General features: G+C 39.2%; 1 protein-coding gene across 1 annotated transcript in view; it reads right to left on the bottom strand.

Moving 5' to 3' along the window:
* The window catches only part of TACR3 (tachykinin receptor 3), a 41,091-nt gene extending 27,580 nt beyond the window's left edge, over window positions 1-13,511 (bottom strand). Inside the window, exon 1 of the mRNA XM_014278468.3 lies at window positions 12,802-13,511. Coding sequence (XP_014133943.2) covers window positions 12,802-13,277 — 476 coding nt within the window. The 5' untranslated portion in view covers window positions 13,278-13,511. The remainder of the gene's footprint in view (window positions 1-12,801) is intronic.
* Window positions 13,512-13,716: the final 205 nt, after the last annotated feature.

Below are 13,716 nucleotides of genomic sequence, written 5' to 3'. Positions count from 1 at the left end.
ATCCATGAAAATACACATCAGTTGGATTGTTGCCCTCTACCCCCTAGTACCCTTCTCCAAAGAGTAAGTACAACTTGGCAATGAAGATAAGTTTGTAGACATGAGTCCTGTCTTTCAAATTGAGCAAACTTGAGTGTGGGCTGCCAGATACTGTCCAAAATGCTTGATGATCTTCACCTGTAGCAGGTTATCGCCTATCAACAAGTCATCATTTTCACATGCTTGTTGGACTCTTAAGGCATCTCATAGTTTGAAATCATTCCTTTCAATTGCTAGTTTTCTTCAGATTGTACTTTGACATCATCTTATGTGCTTGTCAGCTTTCTATTACATTCACATTATTCTTATTGCCAGTTATATTATTCTTATTCCCAATAGATTAAAGCAGTAATTCCCTTTGGTTAAGATATAATTCTGTTGCTTTACCTCCCTGTCTGGTGACTGGCCTTTAAAGATATGGATTGTTTGTGTGAAATGACTCATACAGCTGTACTGAAGGAAATTTTAACTATTGGCTGGCTGAGTGAGGTAAATCAAAGGACAAAGGATCAGATAAAAAGCAGGCTACTTGTCTTTCTTGTTGAAATTAGAATGATAAGCCAACAGCCTAGCTTTTGCACAAGATAGATAACAAAAACATAACAGGCAGTCATTCTAACAAACAAGAAGAGGAGGAGGTGGAGTAGTCTTTACCATTCCCACAATAATGCCTTTGTGCAGGAAGGACTTAGCTGACCAGGGAGTACTGACAGCTCTCTACTACTGAGCCTTTGATAACAAATCTCATTTATCCTAATTTGCCAGTACACTAACAATTACAATGAAGTATCTAACTTGTTCCCTAAGTGGCTTTTCTTAGAAACAAAATTGCTTAATTAACATAGTGAGATATTGCTTTATAGCTGCAATTGTTACACTCATTCAAATTTGTCATAGAAGTTTGGTAGCGTTTTCTTACAGCAGCCATTGTTAGCATAATTAAGGATAGTGGAAAACATGGAATGACTTGGTTGCAGGCTGAAAAACCCACCTCTGTAGCTGAGCTGTCTCTGGATATTAAACTATGTAGGCAAAAGCTGAGAAAAGAATGGAGTCCTTCCTGGACTGTTTGTTAGCTGTCATTTGCAGAGGAGGTGTAGCCATTCCTGCCTATAATTTTGTTTGCTGAAAATGTTGCCTTGACATTACTGGTACCTAAGGGTGGTGAGTTGTTTGTCTATCTCTCTAGCCTCAGCCTGAAGGAGCAGTAGCTAATTTTCCAGTTGCCCCTTGCCTTTGATCTCTGTTCATTTTGGCTAGCATGTTCCCATCAGGAATGAAAGCTCCTGCTAGCACAGACTAGAGGTTCCATGCTTAGACGTTGCTCAGAAAATCAGTGAGGTGAGGAGGCTGTGGTGTAATGTGTATGTATGATGCAGGATATTGCTCCTATATATTCCAGTTACCCATGGCTGACAACTGCGTCATCTTTCATGGTGTAGCTCTGTCATTAGGGCTCATTTCCTTACCTTGTTTGATATCCTTACATGTATTTTGTATGGTAAAGTGCCATTACAAGGAGAAGCAGCAAACATGCTGTCTGAATTGTGCAGTGAATGGTGCCGCACATGATGTAGAAAAGAGAGGATTGTGTGAGTAGGCCAGGAATGAAAGGGAGAATGATGAGATACAGGATCTGGAGCAAAAGCAAAAGAGCTTAGGCTGGGGAACAGTTTACTGAATGCAAAAATTGGAATAGAAGTGAAACAAGAATAGTAAGAAGCTAATAGGAGGAGAAGCAAAGAAAGGAGAATTGTAGAGTAACAGCAGATAGAAATCAGTTTGAGGGAGGAGAGGGTAAGAACGGAAACTGGGGTAATGTAAAGGCAAAAGACATGAGAAAAATCAACCCTAGTGGACCAGAGATTCCAAGGTAAGTAGAACTTGTAAAAGAGCACAGTTTTGACAGTAGGGCTCCGTGGTGGCAAGCACTTTTGCCTCTGCAAAAAAAACTCTTTGGGGGAGAACTCCCAAAGAGCTGTTCTCTCTGTGGTCAGCCAACCATAAACTGTGTACAAGAGGAACAGCTGGACTTCTCTGATACTCCAGTGTCATGTGATGTAATGACTGTTCTGCTTCTTCACTTTTCTTTCAGGTGGCCTGAACTTATACAGTCCTTTGAAGTCAGTGAAAGTGGCTGGTGCCGAGGTCCTCATAGGTCCACCATGTTCTGTAATAGTTATACACAGACCTTTGAACTCCCACACCTCTGTCTCTAAGCACACTAAAAGATGGTAGGCATTTGAGCTGAAGGAGGGTTTATAATGGCTACAAGCAACTGAAGACTTGTTACACCTCTGAAAAGCGTTCTGTAGCTACACAAACGTTGTCCAGTGTGGTGCTGTGCCAGTGCGCTTTGCAGTCCCTGGACATGTACTGCTCAGTCAGCTACCAGCCTGGCCGAACAAAGGGCTCTGAACTCTCACTGAGGTCACTTGATTTCAGGATCAGACTTCTAACATTTCCTTGGTCCAGTGGGAGCTGCTGATAATGCCACAGATAGCTTGTTCCACACAATAAGGCAGAGATGCTGAGTCTGAAGTCCATATCAACTGAAAAGAATTAATTCATGATGCTCTTTTATCACAACAAGCAGAAACCATTATCACCCCATCCAACATAAACACTAACGCTTGGAGGATGATTATTAGATGGAATATGCACGTTTAGAAATTTAGGGTTGTAAATATGTGCAAGTAGAGACCCAAGCCAACAGTTGCAAGAATGTGGATTATTCAACATCTGCACAATATTCTATGTATTACTTTAAAGCATTTTTAGGTAGCGCTTTAGTTTCATCACTGGAATCATTAGCACATGATTTTGTTCACTGTGATCATGTTATATCCCACTGTCATAGCTTTTCTTCCAGCTTTGGCTTGTCTTAGTCTTTGTCTCTAGCTAATTACTACTGAGGTCAGCAAGAATCTTTCCATTGAACTTAATGAGAAATCAGTCAGGATGCAAGATATAGTGACTGGTGCATCAATGTGTGCTTGCTGCAGTGCTCTTTTCCTTCAAGACTGTTTTCTTATCTGCTGGGTCAGAATAGATCTAGTTTCCTTCAGAACTGCTCAGATGGGCTGGAGCATACAACTTACTGTTTGGTACTTGTTTCTTGGGATCATCAAATCAAGAAAGTGTGTTTTCACTGAAACAATAATAGACGCAGTCTTCATTTGAATAACATAGATAAATTCTTTAAGCCAGTGGTTGTAATGACAGCATAGTCATGTAGCTCTGTTACAGTTTGCAAATAACATGAGACAAACAGCTGTAAGTACTGTAAAAGCTTCTGAAGTTTGCGTATTATGGTTCTGACCGTAGAAAAGATAAAAAAAAATATCCTAATTTATATTTTTGTAAAACAGCATACACTGACTAATACAGGCAGGAAAATCTTCCCTCTTTAACACATTATTTAGAAAATTGTAGCAAAAATACGTAAGATGTTTTTAAAACATAATTAGATTCAAAATTGGATCCTACAAATGCCCATCTGGAAACACAGTTGGAACCCTTTAATCATCCAAAGTGATTTGTTTTACCCATTTACAGTGTGTTTATAAACTCATATGGAGGGAAAAAATAGTCAATTCATCCACAGATTGTAACAGGAAATCGGGGCTTGACAAAGGAAGAGACTGAGATAAAATCATAATGCTTGCATGTAAGTGCCTCATCAACAGCAGATAGCAAAGTGCACATCCTTCGTGAATGCAGAGACGCTGTTATTCCCTTTTCAAAACAGAAGCTGGTTTTAAAACTTTGTATTTGGAATCGACTGATAATTAAGAAACTTAGGTAGGGAAATTGCTATGATTCCCTGCCTTTATTTAAAACATTGTATTGGGAAATACTGCAGAGTGTCTCTGTAAGGTAGATACAGTAGACTAAAGTGGATGAAGTGAACTGTAAGATAGATTTTGGAGGCATTTTTTTGTATGATGCAAACCCAATCTTCAGCTTTTGCATTCTTTAATTTTTATCTTCTACCTATTAGCACAAGGCTCCATCTTTTCTTGTGGGAGTGGTCTGTATTCATTCATTTAGACTGACTCTCTCTGCAGGAAGAGTGGCTATGGGCATTTTTGTAGGTCTGTCTCTGACTGTTGAATAAGACTGGGTTTTGTGGCTGGAAGGATCTACAGTGAACAATGATACTACAGTTAAACAGTGATCACCTTAAAGGTAACAGCATAAAGAGAGAGTGTAGGACAGAATGATAGCTAAACAAACACATTGTACATTTTAGAGATCAGTGGGAAATATCCCAGAGGGATAACTTGGCCTTGATTTACCCAAAGGCACGTGTGCTGCTCTTGGTGAATGGCTGTTGTGCTTTGAGCAGGGGGTAACACTGCAGGTTTTCTGAAATCAGGATGAGCGTCCCACATGTTGCTTTTTGGGTACCTCTTAAAAGAAGCCTTGAAAGAGGAATATTAAAATTCTTCATTACAGCAGAGTTCTCATAAAAAGTCCAGTGCTTTCTACTTGATGAACATTTTGGTAACTGACAATGGGCTAGACTTTTCTAAATATGTAATTGATTTTATACAATGTATTCCATACCTATGCATATTGATAGAAAAGGGATAACGCTAGACTTTTCTAAATATGTAATTGATTTTATACAATGTATTCCATACCTATGCATATTGATAGAAAAGGGATAACACTTTTCTTTGGTCTGTCTCATAAAATGATGGACTGCCTTCCCCTTATAGAAGGGCTTCTCTTTCTCCTATTTGAATACAATCTACTTGGGCTATCAAGGACCAGTATTAATGCAAACAGCTCCATCTGCACAGACTACAACCCACTCTGCCTACGTTTCTGACACTGTCATCTGAATGGCTTCCTTCTTGTTTCTGCAGTTATTTTGAAAAAAAAATAAAATTTAGGTAAACATAAATATGTGAATGATACAAATTTTTCTCCTGGTTGGTAAATTGGTCAGAAATACATACATATAGGCAGTAATATTCAAGAAAAAACTCAAACCAAACCAAAAAACCCCAACCCCTGGGTAACTTTGAAAAGTGCTGTAGGCTACATTACCTAGTAAACCACAGATAGATCTTTTCAGAGTTTTCATTAAGCTATAAGTAAGGGCACTAAGAAAATGTATTTAAGACTATGATTCTGTCTAAAATGAATTTCTTATTTTAACATATGGTTTGAACTTGTCAGTTGTTGTTTTCTGCCTGGAACAAGACTTGAGGCTAGTCACAGTTGTAAATGTTGCTTATACTCCTCAAGATATTGGCGTATCAACCCCATTTTTTTCTTTTGAAAGCAGCTTGGTAAATAGAATATTTACCAGCATAAAACAAAGAGGAAAAAAATAGCTTTTAGGCCTATATTTATTCCCAAACTGTCTCAGTATGTTATAAATAACATAACTGATACAAATTTTGATCAAACCCCAAAGAGATGCTTTGTGCCTGGTCATTATGAGTTTGCACCTAGCAAGAAATGGATTACTTTCCCTTAGTCTCTGACAGTCTGAATCTTGTAGCCATTGCATCAGAATGTTCTGCAGAAGCTATTTCACCTCTTTTCTCAGAAAGAGAATTGTCAAACCTAGAAAATCATTTTAGGCTCTCAAGTCATAAAAAGTCCTTTATGTTTCACCTTTTGAGTTTTCAACCCATAATGCTTTCCCGTTCAACTTTTTCTTTTCAGTTCTGAGGACCAGCATTTTTCAGAGGGCAGCCTAGCTAGCTGAATCTAGAAATACGATGTGCTTCATCTTAAAGTACAAATTGGGAAACACAATATTTTTAGTTTGAATTCTATAGTTTGACTGGCAAAGTAATAATAGTAATCATAGTGGTAATTTTAAAAGCATATCTTGCTTTTTTTCCCTTCATGATATGCAGTGATCAAAGCTGATTCACGAAGTCATGATTGTGAAGTCATCCGTTGGTTTGGAAAAAAAAGCTGTATTGAACTTTAATTTGGGGGTAGGGTGGGTAGTATTGTGTGTAGTTACATGACGCCAGAGGCAGGTAAAGCTAACTAATAATAAAATGGCATCTTGTGGGGAAAACAGCACACTGAGTTTACAGCAACTCCATCCGTTTCTTCAGATGAAAATATTCTCAGATACGAGAGGGAGATCTCTCTGGGGAAAAGAACATGTAAACCATGAGAAACCTGAAAAGAAATCCACCTAGCTTTTTAATTTTCTTGTTCCCATGCTCATCTCTCCCTGGTCTTCATTGCAAATTCTCTCTTTTTTTACATGGGAACCTTTCCTTTGAGACAATAGTTTGAGAGGGGAGTGTGAGAGAGGGGCCAAAGGCTGTAGTTGTGTTTGGGCTGAGCTCTGTGCAGGGGATCGCAGCTGGCTGTGCAATGCATGTCTCCTGCCTGCCATTGCTTCAGCCTCCTCTGTTCACTGGTAAGCCAAGCACAATACACTTGGTCCCAAGCGCACGTACAAGAATGCAAGTACCAGTGTACGTCTTGGTGTGCATCTTTTGCTGATGCCACTACCATATGACCACAATACAGGTCATGCCTTGTGTATTCCACATCCTATCGTTAGACATATTTGAGGTTATTTCTTCATATGCACATTTCCCTATACTTCAGTGTTTCTGACCACACAGGTAACAGATATTTAACTCCCAATACAGATAATGTTATTCTACATCAAAGACGGTTGTGTATGGTTTGGCAGGAGTTCCAGTTTAAAATGTTTATGGCACATGAAGGCCTTGAGCAATTTGTCCCAGGACTAGAAACTAATGCAGAGACAGATAACAAAATGTATTCTACTGGAAAGATTATATGTTCTTCAATGTGCCAGCTGCCCACTTCAGAATTTCAGTAACAGTTTCTTTTATAGGGCTTCTGGTACTACTTTGTGATGGTAACTGCTCTTGCAGCATACCCTTGAAGAGAATGAAGAGCCTAAGTGATATTTAGAGCATCTCTGTGTGTAGACATGATGAATTTAGCTTTCATTTGATAAATTGATTCATGTGCTTATGCCTTGTAACTGGCTGTTACAAATTTGATCATATTACTTATGCTGGAGACTAATGAGTATATAGAGGGATTTATAACAGCCATCAGTAACTGAACAATGTAACAGAAAAACAGAAAACCCCAGTTTGTGTGTGTTTCTGTAGACATTAGAAATCAAGAAATAAAGTGGGAAACTAGAATAACATGTTTGGAATAAGGATATCGGTGTAATAGGTATACTAGAAACCAGGTAGAAGGAATGTAACACTGTAATAATAAGGTTCATAAAAAAGAGAGGAGATTGTGCAAGAGGAGGAATAAAACTCAATGTTAGATATAGTTTAAAATCAAGTCAGGTAAAACAAATTTATTCATGAATAATATAGAATTTTAAGGTTTGAAACTTTGAAACTCTGCATGACTGAAAAAATAAACTTCAGGATTATGCACTCAGCTAATTCGTAGTAATCATAGTGACATACGAAAAGAAATCAGAAAGGCTGTGATAGCAGGTAATGCAATAATAATAGAAGATATCGGTAGCTTCTTAGCCATAAAATATGTTCTTGGTCAACATTAATGACTGCTCTATAAAGCATCTACGAGGAGAAGCCCAAAGTATACAAGGAGCTCTTGAGTTGGTCCTGAACGGTGCCTATGGTCAGGCTTAAATGTCATTATTCTTCAAACAGTATCTAGAGTGTGGCTGGTTTTAACATCTCTGCAGAAAAAATAAAAGCAAAAAAAAGCTGCTATGGTAGTGTTTCATTTAAAATTTTAAAAACTTGAGGAAGCTTACTGGAAAGAAATGAGAAGGGCAACCAAAATGAAACAGATACTGCTAATAACAAGATCCAATCATATTCTGAAACATGGAGATTCTATATTTATCTATTATTAGTGAAGGTTAATTTGATTTTGAGTCTGTTGTTCCCAAAGTGAGTGTAGTGGTGTCAGGAAAGAGAAACCTGGGCCTGCAGCTCTTGGATGCTGCTGCTGCAAATCGTTTGATTATTTGAATTTTCAATCAAATTTTTAAAAACATCCATCCTGATGTCAATATGTTATCCATGTCAACAACGTGATGATGTCTATGGTACCAGAGGTAAGAGTGCTAATATACCTGTCTGTTAGCTCTGATTTTAATAGCGTTCTTCCTTCTAAAAATAAAGTCACAGGCACAGTTCTATGGAATAAATACAAACAGGAAGTTTCATAACAGCTCTGTTGGACTAGACAAATATAGACTAAAGTTCTCTATCTACTTGTAGGTCAAAAAGTGGTTATTTCATTCTATCAGAAGGACCAAAAAAAGAGGGGAAAAGTAGCATTATTATTATTGAAATCTTAAGGAGATTTTGGGACATGATCAAGTTTTCAGTTTTAAAAATGGTGATTTAATTTGATAATCTCCAGATTGGAAGTTAAATATTGGGCTTTCATTATTGACAGCTCACTGAGACAGCAATTATGACAGCTCCAGAGTTTACATCAACACGTGTGGGGAAAGTTTTGTGGTTAAAAAAAAGTACATGAAAGTGGAATTCTCTTTAACATTGGACTTTATTTTGTCATTCTTCTATTGCAATACCTTTGACTCTGTAGGCATCCAAACTGAAAAATGGACTGGGATTTTTGCAGAGTATAGGGCTAAGTTAGATGGGTAACATTTGGCAGAATTTGATCTTTAGAAAGGATTAGGTAAAATCCGTCATTTTTCTCTTTCCTAATAATTTATTAAAAAAAAGTTATGTAGGTCTTTTTGATGCTATTATATTGATGTATGTTGAGCAGCAGTAAACCTTGTAGGCTGTTTTGCAGTAATGCAGAACACTGGTTTATCATAAATGCGATTTTATTTACATTGGTATTAAATATTGGCATATATAGGTAATTCTTTTAAATCACTTTTGCATATAAAGAAATTTAATATGTATGTAATAGCTCTTCAAAGACCAAAAGCTTGCTTGCATACTAGGAAGAGAAGAAATAGTAAGATGTGAATAGTCTCAGCAATCACTCACTGTCACTGTTAGAATACCTTGTTTAATTCCAGAGCAGTTGCTTTCACGAAAAGTTAAACTTGTTGCAACGAGGAAATCATTATAAAATTGCTGAGAGAACAATAACTGAGAAAGTTATCCTGTAGATGTACTAATAACAGGAAAAAATGGAAAAAATACATTAAGTGCTTTACTGAAGGTATTTTATTTTGTGCTATATTGCTACATCTCCAGACTTCCACTTTAACCATCAGGTATCTGCAGAGAATTTCTAGATCTACAAGCAGAACTGGTTGTATGAGGCAATCTTGGGACTGGAAATTAATTGCCAGTATACATGAATGACCTCTTTTGCATGCTAAGAACTAGTAGGAAGGGACAGCGGGCAGGGCCAGATGGCCTGAATTCTGCCCAAGTGTCTGTCTTCAGTATGTCCAAGAATTGTACCACCACCAGTAATCACAGGTGAGTTAAGACACATGACCCTTTAGGATCATGCACGGGCCAGTGGTACAGGCATATTGGCTCAAGAACTAACCTCAATTCAGTTTATCTTAGGCTATTAAAAAAGTTTATCCCCATAAGGTAACTAAAGGAACTATTGCACTAGAAGAAATGTAACTGTGGTACTGTGCAGCATGAGCTACGGAAGAATGCATGAATAAATTGCTGTGAAGCAGTACAGTGTAAAATCTTTGCAGCTTCTGATGCTTGGGCTGGCTTGGTTAAAGCTACCTGCGGCATCTCTGCAGTAGACTGCGAACAGCCTGTTGGAAAAGAAACAGAAGGCAAAGCAAAAAGACCACCAGAAGAGTGAATAAACCCACATAAATTTCAATCTATGATCAATGACCAGGTCATACAGCGGTCTTGGATACTTCATTCTCAGCTTCAGATGCAGCACACTTATCCCGCTGCAGGGGCTGCCTACTCCACAGAAATGTCAGTCCAGTAATTTCACAGTGGATACAACTTAGACAATGTGGCCTACAGAATCAGATGTGGAAAGAAACATGTACTGCCCCTGACCTCTGCTCAGTGGTGTCTAGAATCCCAGTGAGTCATTCACCCTTTGTGAGCATTTGGATGTTCTAAAACAATCAATGGAGCATACAGCAATGTACTTTTTAGTGAATTGCAATTCATGACCTTTCTGTATTTTGGGACGTTAACAATTTCTACTGGAAAATATCTGATATGATCCCATCATTTCAGTTCCCTAAGTAGCTTTATCCCAGTTCAAGCTTTTTTTTTTTTTTTTTAATTTTTAAACATGAATTAAGGATGTAAGGGTGAGATTACTGGGTCAAAAATAAAGCAGAGTGTCATATCTGAAGCATTGACTGAACTTTCACAGAAGGTAAATGGGAATCAACATTTTAAAAAATGTCCGCCCAGCAGATGTGTGCCCTGCAATAGGGCAGCCTGTACACCCAGGGACATTTCTTGGCATTCACTTTGACCCTCAGTTTTCCTCCTGACTCTGCAGAATTGTTCTGCACATGTAGCCAGGAAATTCTTAAAGCTACTGAATGCATTAGGTGTGATTTAGTCTAAAAGGAAAAGCAATACATGATGCTCCTTGGTACTACAGATTGCTCACCTAAACACAGCTGCAGCATTGTTCACTGTGCTCCACCCAAAGGAATATTTCGATTGCTCTTTGAGGGCAGGTAAGCTTGGGAGATGCGGTGAGGTGGACATCGTGATTTCTCCAGGGGATTTTCAAACAAGAAATAGACCAGAGTGAATAACAGTAGTAAATTACTCCCTTCTGAGCACCAGCATCTCACATTGCTAAACCAAGGAAAACTTTTCCAATATTTTTGTGTCTGACTATGCACTTCAGACACTGTGGAGCAGAGCTATTCTTTACTTACTCTGGAAATGCACCCTTGGAATTCCCAAAGAGCTATTCACCTTCATTTCCTTTTCCTAGCATAAATTTAGGAACTTTCAGGGTAGTAAGTGCAATGTCTCTGTTGATATTTTTGTCAGAAAAAAAACCAAAAAAACTTACTCTGAGCATCCTAGTAGCTGCTCAGCTAATGACATGATCAGCTGCAGCAGTAACAGTTAAATCCTCAGCATCATAATAGGTAAAGCAAAAGCTGCACACATAAGCAAAGTAAAACAAGGAATTCATTCACCACTTCCCATCGCCAGGCAGGTGTTCAGCCGTCTCCAGGAAAGCAGGGCTCCATCATGCATAATGGTTACTTGTTACTAAAAACCTTTCCACTTTCTGAGATCCTCAAGCTAGATGAGAATATTAAGCTAAACCCAAACTGACAATGGAAGAAATCTTTGGCTGATTAAAGATAGCATCACTGGCTTTGCACTACCTCCTCCATTGTTAATGGGAAGTAACAGCTGGGAGCAAGATACATCACTTGCAGGAGGAAAGTGTACTGATTTCCTCCTGTCTTCACCCATCCCTCAAGCAGAGACATAGAAGAGTGGCTAAGAATCTAATTTTCTCTTTCATTTTTAGCTTTACAGAACAGAAATGCATCTGGCTAAGAATGCCACCTAAAATTTGCGATTATTAGAGCAAACAGAAAAGCATTATTATGAACTTGTCCACAGCACAAACAAAAGGTACAACATGTTTCCCAGTCTTTGCACCTGGAAATGAGAAATAAGTGTCAGAAGATGGATTGAACCTTATAAAATCTTAACTACTGTCACCAGAAAGTGCTGCAGTTCTGCCAAGTCAATTCAGGCAAGATGCATATCATGGTTTGAGTACGTAGGAAGGAGTTTTGTGAGTAATGTCAATACATTGCTAATAGAAATAAAAGATCTGAAATACAAAGTGATCTGTTTTTCTGTATGAAAATTCAGGGATTTATTGGATTTCTAAAGCTTGAGGTAAGTTATCTCTCCAGTACAGCAAATGTGAAAGTGATCATAAAGAAAGGAACATTTCCTAGGGGAGACTTTACAGCACCTTCTGAGAAAGATGGTCCATCAAAGCATCTCCGTTGGAAATCTGACAACTACTTCTCCCCTTTAGGGAGACTACAGCTGTCCTGTAGTAGTGGTAGTAGTAGCAGAGTAATCCTTCCATTCTTTTCAAGAGCACAAATGTAAAGTTTTTCCCTGCCCTGTTTTCTTTCATAGTCACAAAGGCTTGCTTTGCTGCAAGTAATCAGAAAAAAAATCAACCATGTTCTTACCAGACCTCTGGATATGCACAGATGGCAATGTAAGTAGTCTCATTAGTTAAAATGAGGAGGAATCAAGCAGCTCAGAGCTGTTTGTGAGAAGAGCTATTAAAAACAGTCTGAAGTGATTTCCAAGGAGGAGGCAAATGCCTCTGCCAGCTGCAGAAATACAAAGAGGAGGGAAATTTGAAATCCTCTCCCTTCACACACAATCTCTAAAACTCCTTATCAGTATGAATTAGATGACGTTGCCTTTGGAACAGATACTGTTTTCACATGTGCAGAAGCAAAACCCTGAGCAATGGCTGCTGTTATAGAGTTAGTATTAAAAGATGGAGCACAGAGAGCACCTGAAGTCAGAGAGAGGAAGTGTTTGTTGTAAAAGAAAGCATGTGTAAAAGCAGTGAAAGGCTGAAGGAGAAAGACCAAAGACAGGGAGAAAAACAGTGTGTTAGGGAGAGTCCTTAAAGAAGTACAGAACACCACAATCAATGAACTACTGAGGGCTGTGCCTCTCATCACTTAATGATTGTTATCTCTGTATTTTTATTACAGCAGAGAATAAGATCTCAGTTTCTCACCCCTAAACTTTTCCTCTCTTTTCTCACCTGTCCACAGCTATTGCTGTCATGGAGTAGATGCTGGCGAAGACAGCTGTGATTGGGAAGAAGTTGTGGAAGCGGCAATAAGCCTCCCCGAAGTACCACTCGCTGTGCAGCGCGTAGATGAAGTTGATGAGAGTATTGAAAGCAGCCATGGAGGCATCAGAGAAGGCCAGGTTCACCAGGAAGTAATTGGTCACTGTCCTCATGCGCTTGTGAGCCAGGATAATCCAGATGACAATGAGATTTCCAAAAACAGCCACTGCCACCACACCACCATAAGCCAGAGACCACAGGAAAATGCGCCAAGAGGGCTGCACAAACTGATTGGAGAAGTTGGCTGCTGAGGATGCTGTAGGAGGAGAAGTATTTCCAGCTGGTGCTCCTAGTGCCTGTCCCCAGGGATCACCCGCTGCAGCAAGGCTCACGTTCCACCTGCTGCTCATGCTCACATTCCAGTTGGCTCTGGGGACAGAAGTCATCTTGGATGTTCCTCTCCTCTTTTCCAGGAATTATGTCCTCTCCCACCTCCCTCTCCCAACCCTCCAAAATCCCCACCAACAGATAGGAAGAGGAAAGAAAGAGAAAAGGAAGTGAGGCAGCACAGCAGGTACTGGGAAGGAGAGGTCTGTCAGAAAAGCTTTGGCTATGCTGTTCAAGCTGTTAGAAATGCTGTACCAGCCGAGTCAGGAGAGCTATCTCTGGGTAGAACAGCATCCTATTCCTCCTCTGTACAGACACCTCTTCCTTTTGATTTTGCTGAAGAGGGGGACTGGGAGCTAAGGCACATTTTATAGGCTTGTGAGTTCCCAGCGTCATGAAGGGAGTGGAGTGATGAGCTCCGAGGGCTGGTAAGGTAACACCTCTTTCTCTCTGTTCCCCCTCCTCCACTTTTATTTCATTCATTGCTAGCAGCAGGCA

The sequence above is a fragment of the Falco cherrug genome, chromosome 1, assembly GCF_023634085.1.
Source record: "Falco cherrug isolate bFalChe1 chromosome 1, bFalChe1.pri, whole genome shotgun sequence".
Classification (NCBI taxonomy): domain Eukaryota; kingdom Metazoa; phylum Chordata; class Aves; order Falconiformes; family Falconidae; genus Falco; species Falco cherrug.
The sequence above is the reverse complement of the archived record's forward strand: the minus strand, read 5'-3'. Positions and strand labels throughout refer to the sequence as shown.